The 16,399-nt window shown below is 34.5% G+C and overlaps 1 protein-coding gene across 8 annotated transcripts in view; it reads right to left on the bottom strand.

The window, feature by feature from the left end:
• EDEM3 (ER degradation enhancing alpha-mannosidase like protein 3) overlaps positions 1-16,399 on the bottom strand; it is a 70,914-nt gene that overhangs the window by 28,630 nt on the left and 25,885 nt on the right. For all 8 annotated transcript variants that reach the window (XM_043568762.1, XM_043568765.1, XM_043568770.1 and 5 more), the window contains exons 6-9: positions 15,639-15,792; positions 10,169-10,303; positions 7,803-7,908; positions 1,293-1,390 (exon numbers count right to left, since the gene is read on the bottom strand). In XM_043568762.1, the coding sequence (XP_043424697.1) occupies positions 1,293-1,390; positions 7,803-7,908; positions 10,169-10,303; positions 15,639-15,792 (493 nt within the window). The remainder of the gene's footprint in view (positions 1-1,292; positions 1,391-7,802; positions 7,909-10,168; positions 10,304-15,638; positions 15,793-16,399) is intronic.

Genomic DNA, 16,399 nt, shown 5'->3' with positions numbered 1-16,399 from the left:
TAAAATATATATACTCCCCTGTGTTAATTCTGATACAGAATATTAAAGACTATAGTTAATATAAGATCTTCGGAGGGGAACAGATCTGAACATCCCATCCCTGATGGGATGTCTTTTATGTTCTTAAAAACTCTTTTTTCCCCTTCTTTTATCTTCCTCCCTTAGATATTTCTCAGCTTTGACAATAACAAGTTGAGCTGTTAGTCAATGAATGGTAATGAGCCAACAAAAATAATCTGTTCTTGTTCACCTCAAGAAAATCTTGTAGTAATCTAATAAACAATATATGATAGTGTTTTTTAAAGTATTCAATCGATAACTGATTATTGGGTCTCTTATTGGTTTTTCCTAACTTGTATATTATTTAATGACCATTACTGAGTATCTGCTAGATGCTGAGACACGGCTGTAACACTTCATATGCCCTAGCTCATTTAATCCTTCCAATATCTCCATGAATGGTACTATTATTTCCATTTTATGGATAAGGAACAGAGACAGTGTAAAGTTACTTGCCCAAAGTCACAAACCAGTGGTACAACCAGTGGTACAACCAGGATTAAACTCAGGTAGAGCAACTCCCATACTTCAGTCACTACACTGTACTGTCTCACAGTAATGTGGGTGAATTGATGGGTGCACAAACAAATTATAAATAATTTCAAAAAAACCCACAGTGATACAGCTGATGAGTTTGCTGTACTGATTTCATTTTGCTTCAATTACAAAGGCAATCCAATCAGGTTTAGTAATCCTTACCCTTCTCTCTTAAAACTATGCCTGTAATTCTGACCTAGACTTAAGACTTACAGACCTGCTTTTGAAATGAACACTCACTAGTTTCTCCTAGGTATCCAAAGCCCTGTATGCTTGATGTGATCAAGGAGTAGGTCAAACTTCCAAGTTTTCACAAAGAATTGGAATCCACAGGAAAAAAATAACTAGTAATTTATTCCAACAAATTCTCTTCATGTGTAGAAGATTAGGTAAAACTCGAATCTACCCATTTTATTACTTACTGGCAGATCTTAAAAACTTCTGATAAGAGATGAAAATGAAAACTTTTGTAATGAAAATGAAATTGAAATTAGTTTACAGTGAAAAACTTTGTAAACTAATTTTTGGAATTTATATAGTTTTGTCCTATCCCTGCCCAACATCATCAGGGAATACTGACAAACACACACACACACACGTTTAAAAACAAATTATTTCTCAGATTGCCACTCAGATAATTGAGCTTCTATCAAAATCTGGCAAATAAAATTGGCTCTAAAATTGGATCAACTTACTGTATTAAATCTTTCCAGAAAACTGTCATCTCCAAGTAAGACATAGGCTTTCAATAGATATTCATAATATGAATCAATCCCTGCTCCAACTCCACTATCTATGGAAAAAATACACATAAACACAATTCTTTATTTTAAAAGTCTTAAAAACTCTTTACAGAGTACAAGTGAGGATATTAGTACACTAAGAATGAAACACTGGTCTAAACATGAAATTGTGTTTACAGTAAAAATTCAACATTTACAGAAATATTAACCCTACTATTTGAATAACCGACAATTCCTTGCTGATGTTTGTATGTTTACAAAAAAAAAAAAAAAAAAGACTCTTACTTTGCAAAACTGGTTACATAAACCTTATTTAAAAGCAGGAGGGGCGCCTGGGTGGCGCAGTCAGTTAAGCGTCCGACTTCAGCCAGGTCACGATCTCGCGGTCCGTGAGTTCGAGCCCCGCGTCGGGCTCTGGGCTGATGGCTCAGAGCCTGGAGCCTGTTTCCGATTCTGTGTCTCCCTCTCTCTCTGCCCCTCCCCCGTTCATGCTCTGTCTCTCTCTGTCCCAAAAATAAATAAACGTTGAAAAAAAAAAAATTAAAAAAAAAAAAATTAAAAAAATAAAAGCAGGAGAGGTGCCTGGGTGGCTCAGTAGGTTAAGTGTCTGACTTCGGCTCAGGTCATGATCTCACACTTCATGAGTTCAAGCCCCATGTTGAGCTCTGTGTGACAGCTCAGAGCCTGGAGCCTGCTTCAGATTTTCTGTCTCTCTCTCTCTCTCTGCCCCATCCCTGCTCACACTCTGTCTCTGTCTCTCAAAAATGAATAGAAACATTAAAAAAACTAAAAAAAAAAAAAAAAAAAAAAAGCAGGAGATACTAGCTTTAAAAGAAGTTTTTCAAAGCTCATTTTCTTAGTGAGGAACTCCAAAGAGGAAATACTAGAGAGGACCACTGTGCAATTTTTTTTAAAAAAAAATTATACCCTTAATCAGTAAGACATCAATCTGTAGAGTTAGAGTAGATATGAAATCAAGACTGCAGCTGTTTCGAGGTATCAATTCTTTCCCCCCCCCCCTTTTTAAGATTTTAAAGTAATCTCTACACCCAACATGGGGCTGGAACCTACAACCCCGAGATCAAGAGTTGCATGCTCTACTAAGCCAGACAGGCACCCCAATAGAGGTGACAATTCTAATTGCTGCACCTAGTGTGACTAGTGGCCTCTTCCCCCAAGATCATCATTAAAATGGACCAAATAAAGAAAATAAAAACCTGTAAGAAACCTCGCGGCAGGAGCAGGGAAGGTGGGGGAGAGGGTGGCCTTGGCCAGGAACAGAAGGCGGCCAGACATGGCTAAGAAAGTCAATCAGGTGGGAAACTGCTAGAGCTTTGCAGATGCTTCTGTCCCACCACTGTCATAAGACACAATGTCTCCTCCTATCCTTGCTACAACTCAGTCTATGTTCCAGGTATCCTCAGGGTAAAATCTGGGCATCATAGAAGCCCTGCATAAGGAACTGAACAAAAGAGTGGCGGACTAATTTTAGACATTCTTTCCCCTACTTTTCCCCACAACTGAGGCTAGTGAATTACAATCTAAATTATAATTACAATCTTACAAATCCCTATACCCAGGGAACACTCAACGTCAATTGAATCAGAATCTCTAGGAATCTACGTATCAGTGTTTTTAAAAAAAATTTCTTAGAATTCATCCCTAAGATCACTGAGGATGACAGGGATTGGAATCTGATCTTTCCACAGAGTAGATGACAAAGAACATGAACTTGTAGGCCAAAAACATTTAAGAAGCATGACTTTCTAAAAATAAAAAGAATGTACTAGAATAAGAACTTATCAGAACAAGAAATAGAACAGGAACACCCGTTTTAAATAATTTAATTTTAGGGGCGCCTGGGTGGCTCAGTCGGTTAAGCATCCGACTTCAGCTCAGGTCACGATCTCGCGGTCCATGAGTTCGCGGTCCATGGGCTGATGTCTCAGAGCCTGGAGCCTGCTTCCGGTTCTGTGTCTCCCTCTCTCTCTGCCCCTCCCCCGTTCATGCTCTGTCTCTCTCTGTCTCAAAAACAAATAAACGTTAAAAAAAAATTTTTTTTTTAATTATTTAATTTTAAAATTAGTCAAATAGGGGCACCTGGGTGGCACAGTCAGTTATGCGTCCAACTCTTTATCTTGGCTTGGGTCGTGATCTCACAGTTTGTGAGTTCAAGGCCCGCATGGGGCTCTGCACTGATGGTGTGGAGCCTGTTTGGGATTCTATCTCTCCTTCTCTCTGCTCCTTCCCTGCTTGTGCTCTCTTTCTCTCAAAATAAATAAATAAACTTTAAAATTTTAAAAAAAATTTAGCCTAACAAACATACTAAAGAGATAGGAAAGTTATTAGCAGTAAAAAATAAGGAAAAAAAAAATTTTAAGTAAGTTCTCCACCCAACTTGGAGCTTGAACTCACAACCCTGAGATCAAGAGTCACATGCTGTATTGACTGAAATCAGCCAGGTGCCCCAACAAGAAAAAAATCTTTAATCGGGCAGAAACATATGGAATAAAAATACACAGTTAAAGTAACATAATAGATGGGATATACAGCAGAAAGGATGCAGCTGAGGAACACATGAGCCAACTGGAAGACCAGAAGCAACCTTCCAGAAGAAAGAAAAGGCAGGGGGGGAAAAATATACATATATATACATATATATATATGCATACAAATATACATGCAAATATATATGCATATATATGTATATATATATACAAATATATATACATATATATACATATATATGTATATATACACAAATATATATATGTATATATATATACATACAAAGGCTAAGACATACAGAGGATAGAAATAGAAGTGATTAAGATAATAGGAATTGCAAAAAGACAAATAAAAATGAAAAGAACGTCTAAAAATAAGATGAAAAAAATAAAAAATAAGACCAGTTTTCAGCAATTAAAAACAAAAGATTTTAGGGGCACCTGGGTGGCTCAGTTGGCTAAGCGTATGACTCTTGATTTTGGCTTAGGTCGTGATTTCACGGTTGTGGGATTGAGCCCCATGTCAAACTCTGTGCTGACAGTGGGGAGCCTGCTTGGGATTCTCTCTCTGCCCCCCTCCCAAATAAATAAACTTAAAAAAAAAAACAAAGATTTTTAAGTAGAAAGGACCCATAGAATACCAAAAGGAGAGCTAAAGAATATTTTACATCTAAAACTATAGTGAAATTTTCAGAAAATTTTCTTTACATTCAATATTTTATTGTTTTTTAATTTTTAATGTTTATTTATTTTTGAGAGACAGAGACAGAGACAGAGAGAGAGAGAACACAAGTGGGGGAGGGGCAGAGAGAGAGGGAGACACAGAATCTAAAGCAGTTTTCCAGGCTTTGAGCTGTCAGCACAGAGCCCGACACAGGGATCCAACCCACGAACTGTGAGATCATGACCTGAGCCAAAGTCGGACGCTTAACAGACTGAGCCACCCAGGCACCCCTCTTTGCATTCAATATTCTTAATCTTCGAGAAAGAAAGAGTAGATCATACACACAAGGGCATAAAAATCAGAATAATATCAGATTTTTTAGCAGGATGTAAGAAGACAATAGAGTTGTATTTTTAAAGACTTGAAGGAAAAGAACTTAAACAGAAAATTATATACAGCCAAACCTTCACTCAAATACGAAAACATAATAAAATGACTGTCAGGCATTAAAGGCCTCAGTAGCTATTAAAGCTACTGAAAGCAGGAATAATTACTTAAATAAGAAGAGAGGCAAATCTAACAGATGTTGCGAGCAATATACAAAGTACAAGTGAGCAAATATCTTGACGGTCTGTTACCTTTAAAGGAAAAGGAGGGTAGCACTAAGACCAAAAGAAAAAAGAACACATTCAGAGTGAATAAGAACCAACTACATAATATCAATATAATGGGAAATGGGGGTGGGGCGAGCAGAGACAGAGACAGGAGAACATGCTAAAGTCCATGTCTTACTAGAAGGTAAATATAAGTTTCATTTAATAACAAAAAGATAAAGAGAAAACACACTGATTAAAGTGGAACACATTGAAATTACAATTAAGATAGTATAAGCCCAAATATATTAAAAATAGAAGTAAATGTGAATGGACTGAAATCACCAATTAAAAGACAAGACAAATTGGCTTTTACAAACCTATACATTTTATAAGAGTTATAGCATGAGCACCTGCAAAGACTCAAAGTAAAAGGATAGAAAAAACACTCATCAGGCAATTAAACAATATAAAGCTGATGGAGCTGTACTGCTATCAGATTAAACAGACTAAAAGACAAAAAGCATTATTAGAGATGATCACTGCATAATGATGGAAGGGTCAACCAAGAAGAGAGCAATTTTAAATGTATGCACCCAATAAAATAGACCAGTGCACCAATAGAACTATAGGCAGATGTTAGTCCATTATCTTTGTCAGAAACGTTATCCACCTTTCTTAATTCTTGAGAGTTCAAGCAAACAAAATCAGCAAAGATCTGAACAAATTAAGCAAATTGATATATATAGATATCTACATACAACAATTAGAAAATACACACTTTTTTAAGCAAAATGTTCACAAAAACTGGCTATGTTCCAGGCCAAAAAGAAAATGTCAATAAATTTCAAAGGATAGTTGTCACATAGATCATAAGTATCACATAGGTATCAACACTATTTTTTTTTATAAAGTGAGGTTTTTTTAAGTTTATTTATTTTGAGAGAGAGACAAACCCAAGCAAGCTCCACACTCTCAAAGCAGCACCCAACTCTGGGCTCAATCCCATAAACTGCGAGATCATGACCTGAGTCAAAATCAAGAGTTGGATGCTTAACCAACTGAGCCACCCAGGTGCCCCTCAATAATATTTTTTAAAAGCACAACTGAGTAGAAAATGGACAAAATACAAAAACATCAATATCAAAAAAAAAAAAAAAAGGGAAACCTATATGACCACTAAATACGAAGAGGTGTTAAACATCATCAATGGTCAAAGAAATACAAATGAAACCACAATGGGAAATCATTTTATACCCATTTTATTGCAAAATCGTTTTTGAGTCTGACAATACTCAATGGAGAGGATGTTAATTCGTGGGATCTCTTATATGTTGCTGATGGAAGTATAAAGTGGTGAAATGACTTTGGAAAACGATGTTGAAAACAATTTTGACATTATCTCCTAAAGCTGAACATTAATTTATCCTGTGATCTAAAACTTCCACTCCTACATATATAGCCAAGAAAAACTCTTAAACATGTACAACAGGAGAAACATAAAAAATATTCACAGCACTATTATTCACAACAGTAAAATCCTGGAAACTATCTAAATACTTAGACTGTGGTTCATTCATCCAATAAAATATTAGACAGCAGTCAAAATAAAATGAAATATGCCTTCATGTAATAATATACATGAATCTTAGCAAAATCATATTAAGTGAAAGAGTCTCAAAAGCATACAGGACATAAGATTTTATAAAGTTTAAAACAAAGAAATGTACTTTTTAAGAATACATACAGATGCAACATAACTTTATTAAAAGCAAATCATCAGTCATAAGAATGATGACTATTTCAGTTAGAGAAGGCAGAGATGTGGGATTGCACAGGTAGAGAGTCAAGGACCATACGCAGAAGTGCATGTTGTCAAGTAATGGATGGCCCATTTGTAGGTCCTTACTACATTCTTAAAAATGACTAAGCAAAATGGGCCATGCATGGACCAATGATGAGTGTGTCATAAACCAAAAATTATGATTGAAAATTAATTCTGATGAATTTGCACTTCAGTTCCAAGCAGATTACACTGTTTTCTTTTTTTGTTTTGTTTTTAAATAGGCTCCATGCCCAATGTGGGGCTCCAAGTAAATTTAAAAAAAGAAACTGCAGAATTCTGAAGCCAGAATTCAGATTAGTTTCAGGAACCCTACAGACAAAATTTGGAAAAATCTTCTATAATACTAAATAGATAGTAAGTAAGATAATCTCCTTAGGAATATTCTAGTATATTTCCATTCATCTATGTTTTATAGGAGTGTCTTATAAAGATTCATTCATATTCTTTATATAATACTACATTTGGTTTGTTCAAATAACACTTGTCTCACGAGTCCAATTCATTTTAATAAGGGCTGGTGATAACATTAAATACAGATTTCCACTTAATGTGAGATGGCTGAGGTATTCTGATCCTCTAGTTCTCAAAGGAATAGTTCTAGTGTTTCATCTATACCCTATATCTATAATGCTATACCCAATAAAATATGAAACAAAACAGTAAGCCCATCTAGAGTAAGTGTGCTATTATTTGACACCAAAGAAGAAAATCAAGTTAAATTAGTTAAAATTCTAGAAAATCTGGTGAAAAACTATGCTTTATACTGTCCCAAAGATTATTTTAACAAATGAAAATCCTTTATTTCCCAACCATTCTGAGGATATGAAGGCTTAAGAAGCCCGACTTACATACCTTTTCTTACCCAATCTCCAGTATGAATATTTATAGTCACGCCTACTAAATTACTACTTCGCTGTCTTTTTTCCCAGAGAAAATCAAGAGCTTTTCTTGCGTATTCCTATAATTAAAAAAAAGAAAAGCACACCTGAAGAACTATATGTCTCTGGAAAACAGGAGACAAAGAAACAAAAATCAAAGGCTCACAGCATATTTTAAGAATTAAGTAAAATTCCTAAGATAAGATTTATTATATTAAACTTCCTTACAAGTAAAATCTTGGCTTTTTTTTCTTTCAGCCAATCAAGTCTAGTTAAAAAGAACAGGTCTAAAAATGCTGTTTAGTGGCAGTGATCTCACTTTGAGACCATCATGTTCATCTACTCTGATAGTGCAAGTTCACATTCACACATTATTAAATTATATTAATTGCTGCCATAATTAAATGTACTTGCTAAAATAATGCCTATCATTTAAATACAAAGTGAAGATCTCCTTAGATAGTCTTATTTAGAGAATTAGAAGAGAATTTCAAAGTTCGTATGTCATCTTTGAAACACAAACAGGCATTTCAAGAGCCCACTTCTTAAATAGCATAAAACTTTGTTACTGAAGACCAAATATATTAACTAGTATTCATTTGGCAATACCAAATTTATAACCTTATGATACCATTTTTTTCCATTTATTTTTACCCATTGGACACTAAATTAAAATAATTTCTGATCAAATTCTTGGCTTTGGATGAAAAAATGTTATAAAAGATAAAAGCAAAGGACATTACAGGAGAGTTAAAATTAATTTCAGAGCATGACTCTATTTAGCTTTGGAGAAGTACTTCTACAAAAGAAAAAAAATTGTTAAACCAATTTGCCACTTTGTAGATCTAAAAGGAGTGTAAAATAGTCTTAACTCTTGATTCAACTTATTTATGCTGATTTTTTAGAACAAAGCAGATTATGGCTTTAATTAAACACTAGAACTTCAGGGCCAGAAGTTTCAGAAAGATTATATTTCCTTATTCCTATCTTACAGTTAAGAAAACAGGCCCAATGAAATCAAAGATTTATCCAAAGTTTAAACCTGAATTACAGGACAACTAATATGAGAATTCTTATCTCTTTGTTAGATCAACACCAACAAACTTTTTCTGATAAGGGCCAAATACTAAATATTTTAGGCATTACGGGTTATACAGTCACTGTCACAATTACTCACCTCTATCACTGTAGCACAAATGGAGTCATAGACAAAAATAAATAAATAAGCATGGCTGTGTTTCAATAAAACTTTATTCACAAAAACAGGCAGTGGCTGGATTTGGCCCTGACTGTTGTTTGCCAACCCTATATTAGATCAATGCTCTGTCAACTGCATCAGGTTGCTTCTCTTACAATAAATTAACGTATAATCATAAGTTAAAAAGATCATAATTTTCAAGAGACTTACTCATAAATACAAAATCGACTAGTGGAAAGAGTATGGACTTTGTATTTAGAAAGACATGGATTCTAATTCCAATTCCACTCATTCACCTATTTGCTGTGCATCTTATCCTCTTTAAGTCTCACTTGCCCATCCTATACATGCATCAATATCTCAGAGTTTGTAGTTTGAATTAAGACAGTATGCAAAAATGACTATACTTTTCAATGAAAGGAAAATATGTCAGCAAAATACAAAATAAACACTAAACCAAACATACACATACACACAAAGACCACTTGACTTATTTTAATTACACTCAGATCCAATGTGTTTAAGTATTCCCTATTTCAGCTTGTTCTGTGTGCCATCTGCTGAATTTTTAAAAATTTTCCTAAATCATATGTTTGAAAAAGAGGGTATTTTGTGATACTATTGCACTATAGTGACATGCTTAAACATACAGATAAAATTAAAGGTGTGAGACACAGCTAGTCCACAACATATTACTTAGGGAATATTAAGTCTTTTAGATAAGAAATAACATTAACCTTGGAGTAAAAAACTTACAGCTATGACTCTGTCAAGACAAGAGTAAAAAGTTCACTGTGTTTCAGTGAAGCTTTCAGAAATGCAATAGACCATCTAGAAGTAGAATAAACAAAAAGACAGTTTTTCATATAAGACATTTGTGATATCAAATTCATAGAATATAGCTAAAAGTCTTCTAAGAATAGAGCTAAAAATTTATAGAAATGCAAAGTTGTATTTAACAAACAGCTACCTCACAATGACTTCTGGGGTTTTGACAAAAACCATGTGATGGAATCCAGACAAAAGTTCCCTAAACTAACAGTACTCCTCCAATTGATAATCCTCATACTTGACCAATGAAAAAAAGATATAAAGTTAGTTATGTCCAAAACCCAAGAAATCAAAGACTATGAAAAGCAAACCTCAAATATTGTTGCTCCTGTGAATCGACTTAAAGCAGCAAACTCAAGGATCAAGGTACCTGCACAAGCTGTACAGGTATCTGTCTCAGTTCCTGTCCGAGCTTCTGGTTTTCTGATACCAAACTTTAAATTAATCTAAATAAAATCAGAAGATTATCATTAGCAACTGTCAAGAGATAATGGCTTCTGGATAAGTGATTATTTTTCAATCAAGATTTTTCATCAAATCATGGAAAGAATTAATAAAATACCTAAACACTGAAATTTAATCTGATGATCTTTGTGACTTTCCAATTTAACATCTAGTGAAGTATATACTACCATACATATATTCATGGGGTAAGTTTTCATTTATGTCCTTCCTCAGTGAGACCAAAATTAAGTACCCATTTAAGAATTACATAGAGAAAATACCTTCCAAAACAATTTTATTCTCTGGACAGTTTAAACCAGTTAGTACAAGAATAGGATATTAGACTAGCCATAAGAGAAATTCAGTTTAATTGAGAATTTGTGAAAAACCAGTACTATATTAGCCCTCCACAGTGAAAAAACTAATTAGGCATGGGGTGTATTTAAAAGATTAAAATTTTGTTTAAAGGCTTTAAAAGTTCTGAAACACAGTGTACAGCCTTGCTGATGGGCTATCAAGCAACACAAAAAATTTTTTCCAAAGGAGGTTTTTTTTTTTTTTTATAATTCAAAGACAACCACATTATACTACGTGATAAAACTGGGTGAACCAGAACCAAACTGACTAGACTCATGGTCTTCCACAGTCCAAATAAATAACAAAAGAGCAAGCATATGCCAAGATTTAGCGTAACAACAACAACAAAACAAATAAAAATCATGTTTCTAGATCACTTACTATTCAGACTCGTAAGGAGAAGTTCAAATAAATTTGTATTTCGACTTAGCTGCAGAAATCAATTGCTGGGTATGCCTATTACCTTAACAGTATCCAATCAACACTCTAGGAATACCTATGCATGAAGACAGGGATAATACCCACTCACCACCAATAAACAAATAACAAGAGTGAAACATAGGTGAGACACAGAGCAGATTGCTATGTTGGCCATTTATCTCACTTTGCAGAATGCCACTTAAGGCAAAATTTACCTCATGTTTCATGTGCTATTAGCCTAGCAGCATCTCTCTATCTCCACTCAAATTCATAATTATCTCTTTCATTTGTAATTCTGAAAGAATAAATGACTTTAGGTAGTTCTGAACCAAGAACCAGAATGGGAACCATCCCTTGTCCTTTCCATGTTACCTATATCTCTACCTACAGAATTAAAATTGAGAATAAACTTTAAAATTAATTTACATTAATTATGCTAAAGTATAATAATTTTTATAAATATTTGCAGTAAGAGTCAACAGTGAAAATTATTTTCTGGTTAGTTCTACTAATTATTACAATCAACTGACCAATAGTTATCTACTACATGCTGGGTATTACATTAAGACATAAAGTAACTGAAAAGATCCTTGTCCTCAGGGAGCTTAAAATCCAGACAGAGCAAATAAGACAGACATATAAATGGAGATGGTAACTAATAATGGAAAGTCAGAAGTAAGTGCCAAACAAATGGAACTGACAACAAATGCTAAGATCTAAAAATCAGAAGAAATATCATTGATATATAATAAAATATCACATAATTGGGGGTAGCTAAGGGCTAACAATGGCGAAGTCCAGAGTAGTAGTCATGGCAAAGCAAACACAACAGGGGAAACATTTATATACTACTTTTAGTATCTTTTCTCTTAACAACAAAAAAGGAGATATTTTGAATCACTGAAGTTCTGTACATTAAAAATATTTAAGATGTTTGTATACTGAATTATAATCTTTATTTACTGTTCCAAGATGATCTCTACAAAATGCTATAAAAGGACTATTTCTTAATACAGCTATTTATAGTATCATATCATTTCAATCTCGTATGTTGAAGGTGAGTGCTACTAAACAACTTTTTTTTTTTTTTTAATTTTTTTTTTTTCAACGTTTATTTATTTTTGGGACAGAGAGAGACAGAGCATGAACGGGGGAGGGGCAGAGAGAGAGGGAGACACAGAATCGGAAACAGGCTCCAGGCTCTGAGCCATCAGCCAAGAGCCCGACGCGGGGCTCGAACTCACGGACCGCGAGATCGTGACCTGGCTGAAGTCGGACACTTAACCGACTGCGCCACCCAGGCGCCTCACTAAACAACTTTCAAATGCAAAATCTCCAGGGGGCACTACTATTTCTACAAGACAAGAAAGAAGCGTTGAGTGCCTTTTTTGCTAATGGAAATCCTACTGCTGACTTTTGCTCTAGAGGCTAGATAAGCTCCACTCCTGACTAGATCTCAAAAGATCTCAAAAGAGGGCACTGGTAGTAGCATCCATTTAGTCATGAAGAAGTCAGAAGCAAGGAGCTTACTGCCCCTTATCTGAAAGTCTTAAGACAAAAAGGGATAAATGTATAATAAAGGTTTTATACTTAGAAGGAATTTGGAAACTGGTTCCTCCTGATCCTGTGTTCCTGAGAGTCACAAAGTAGTTCTTAAAATGAATTTTTTTAATTAAAAAATAGAATTTTAAATTACCTACATTAAATTCATCTATATTATATATTTGCTACACCCATTAAACCCCTAAAATATGTACTGAATCATAATGGAATTCTTACTAACCCTGTACTTCATGGATAGAATCATCTACCTGATCTTAGAAATGAGGTCTTAAATGAAAAACTGGCAAAGTACTTTTAATTACGTTGGAGGAAATGGCATCACATACCGTGGACTACCTCTAGGGTTTATATGCAGGTGGAATAAATGACCATTAACTATTATAGCATTTCTGTCCAGCAAATTTTGGAGTCAAAACCATTAATGTCATACTATAAATTATGCATGCATATCTAAGAGAGACTGACTATACAAATTTTCATGAGCAAAAGCAGTATTTAACAAGTGTGAATTAAGGAAGGATGGGAAGATACTTATTTTCTGTCTGCAGTCTACTTCTAAAAAGCAGTATCAAAAACTTTGATACTTCAGAGTATAAGAAAATAACACATTCTCTTTATTTTACTATAATACTCTTAGCTACTGTTTTATATTTTACTTTTTTTAAATGTTTATTTATTTTTGAGAGAGAGTGCAAGTGTGCGAGTTGGGGAGGGGCAGATAGAGAGAGGAAGACAGATCCAAAGCTGGCTCTGTGCTGAGAGCAGACAGCCCGACGCGGGGCTTAAACTCACGAACCAAACCGTGAGATCACGACTTGAGCCAAAGTCGGTTGCTTAACTGACTGAGGCCCCCCAGTAGCTACTATTTTAATTCCTTGACTGTTTCTCCTGTTACGGCAAAAGTGAAGACATGCTAGATTCCCCATAATTCAGCACCTCCACTTATAACAAAAACTAAAAATGTTTACTAAAAGTAAATCCAATTAAATAAACATCTAGCTTATTCAAAATAACTTTGTTTTTAATTTTAATATGCCAAGAAAATAAAAAAATCAACAAATAAGTTTAACCATACTAGAAAGCAAAGAAATTCACATTAAAACAAGACTCCATTTTTTCTCACTAAATTAGCAAAGAATAATTCATATTTTTGGCAACAGGACAATGACACATATACTTTTATAAAACACAGAGTAACTATAAAAGTAGAACCCTTCTGGAGAACAACTAGGCAGTAAGTACCCAAAGCCTTAAAAAGCATTCCCTACTTCTGTGACTATTTCCTCTTCTAGTAATTTATCCTATGGAAGAAATAAGTAAAATGACCTGTATAAAGACATTCACAGAACAGCCATTCAAAATATCAAAAACTAGAAATTTAAATAAGAGATTGAATAACTAGTCTGTTTTACTTAAAAAAAAAAAAGTGTTGGTCACAGTCCACTAAATTGGTGGGTAAAGGAATATATTGTAACCTCCAGTTTGAAAAGCACTGCTCTAGATCATGGTCAGAGGTTTCTTGATGGTGAAAGTTAGTCTTACTAGATTTGTATTGGGAGAAAAGTTATTCCAGGTAATAGAGATGGCAGGCCTAAAGGCATGGAAATGTAAAAACAAAAACACATACTTTAGGTGTTTGGGGGGACACTAATAGATTCTTCTGTTGAAATGGAACACTCATTACATTGCGTATGAGGTCCTGAGAGAACGTCAGAAAGAAAGCCTACTGCCAAACCATAATGAATTCTGTAAGTTAAAAGATACTCTGTACAATAGGGAGTCAGTAAAACTTCTGAGGGTAGTTTGATAAAAGTTATGTTTTAGTAAGATTAATTTTTAAGCCTCTAAAGAATAAACCAGAGAGAAAAGAGTAAGATTGGAATTTATAACAGTATAGGAACAAAATTATACTGGCTTCAACTAGCATAGCAGCAATAAGGAAAGAAAAAACTAACAGAGCTTGGTAATGGCTGAGGGATCTAACTTGGACAAGAGGGAGAGAGCAATAGTGTTAATAAAGAAATAAATCAGGAGAGAAAGAGAGTTCTTTCCATATTCAATGGCTTCTTTCCCTTTGCTTTAAATATAAAATTTTCTGGGGCGCCTGGGTGGCTCAGTCGGTTGAGCGTCTGACTTCGGCTCAGGTCATGATCTCGCAGTTCGTGAGTTCAAGCCCCGTGTCGGGCTCTGTGCTGACAGCTCAGAGCCTAGAACCTGCTTCAGATTCTGTGTCCCCCTCCTTCTGCCCCTTCCCTGCTCATGCTCTGTTTCTGTCTCTCAAAACTGAATAAACGTTAAAAAAAAAAAAAAAATTAAAATAAATAATAAATAAATATAAAATCTTCTTGGGGGAAAAAACACAGAACTCCCTCAAGTGACTCTGCTGCCACCTCTCTTCAACTACCAACACAGACACCTAAAAATGAATGGTCCTATATTTTCACCTACTTTGAACCCATCTTTCCCCTTTATTCTCCCATATTACATCCTTTAAGGCTCTGTTTGCATCTAATTCTGTTGGTTTCTAAAATACCTCCTTTCAAAGCTCTAAGATTTCAGAATACCATAGCTACTGTGTGGTTCTCTTCCTAACAAGTCTCTGAACATGCTCTACTCCCTCCTCATTCCCCTCCGTCCTGTGTTCTCTCTATATCCTCTCCTCTGGAGAATCAATACCCATGCTTGCTGATGCACCTGTGTTTTCTGCCCAAGTAACTCCAAACCCAAATTCTAGTCTGGCATCTGTTTCTCCCTCCTGCAGCATAATCTATCTAATCTGTTACACAGTGGCACATAAAAGGCTTAAACTAATCAAAATTCTCATACCACTCAAACACAAATTAATTGAAATGTCAATATAAATGTATCATATAGTAATGAAGCATTTTACTCCAGCCTCAAGCAAATGAAGAACAATGGCTCCAATCACAAAAATTCATTTTTTTAAGACAGCAAAGGAAGGATATAAAGACTGCCATATTTTTCAGAATTACTTACTCTTGGATAAGGAAGGCCACTGGTAGTATTGAAAGCTGGTAAAAGTTTGTAACCCAATTGCTTTGCCATTTGGAGAAGTTCATCATTGTACCACTGCATGTACTCGCCTTTTTCTTTCAGCATGATTGCCAAGGAGTGTCCGCCCAACAGACCCCTACGATCACAGAAATGAAACATTATCCACGTTTACAGATACTTTACGTTACCACCTAAAAAGATGTGGTATCTAGTTATCAACAGTTTAGCACACATAAGGAAATTACATAGGAGAACTTGGGGTTTTTTTGTTGTTTGTTTTGTTTTGTTTTGTTTTTTACCTAACTCTGGCTACTCATTTGATGGCAAACCACAGCCAGTTCAAAAAAATTTTAGATGTTCTATCTGCTGTAAAGTGTTTGGCATTCTCTAATACCTTAACATTTCTTATAATAAAGAATATCTGAAAAAAAAAGAATATTCTAGAAATAATTTATTTTAACAAGTTTAACATTTGATTCTAACAAATTTTAAATTTAACTTAATTATATCATGAAATCTGTAATTCTTACAGTATAACATTAAAAAACCTCCCCACTCTGTATTAAATGTAATAGATTAATAAACTCTGTGAAATATTTCCTAAATTGAAGACTCACTTTATCTGACAAAAGGAAACATGTTACAATAGCATAAAAGTAACCATTAAATATAAAAATTTAATAACATTGAAACTTGAATTAATAAATCCTATAATTCAGTATTTTTAAATGTTCTAAGAACAT

This window comes from Prionailurus bengalensis, chromosome E4 (assembly GCF_016509475.1).
Source record: "Prionailurus bengalensis isolate Pbe53 chromosome E4, Fcat_Pben_1.1_paternal_pri, whole genome shotgun sequence".
In the NCBI taxonomy this organism is placed as follows: domain Eukaryota; kingdom Metazoa; phylum Chordata; class Mammalia; order Carnivora; family Felidae; genus Prionailurus; species Prionailurus bengalensis.
Note: the sequence above shows the minus strand (reverse complement) of the source record. Positions and strands in the feature narration are given on the sequence as shown.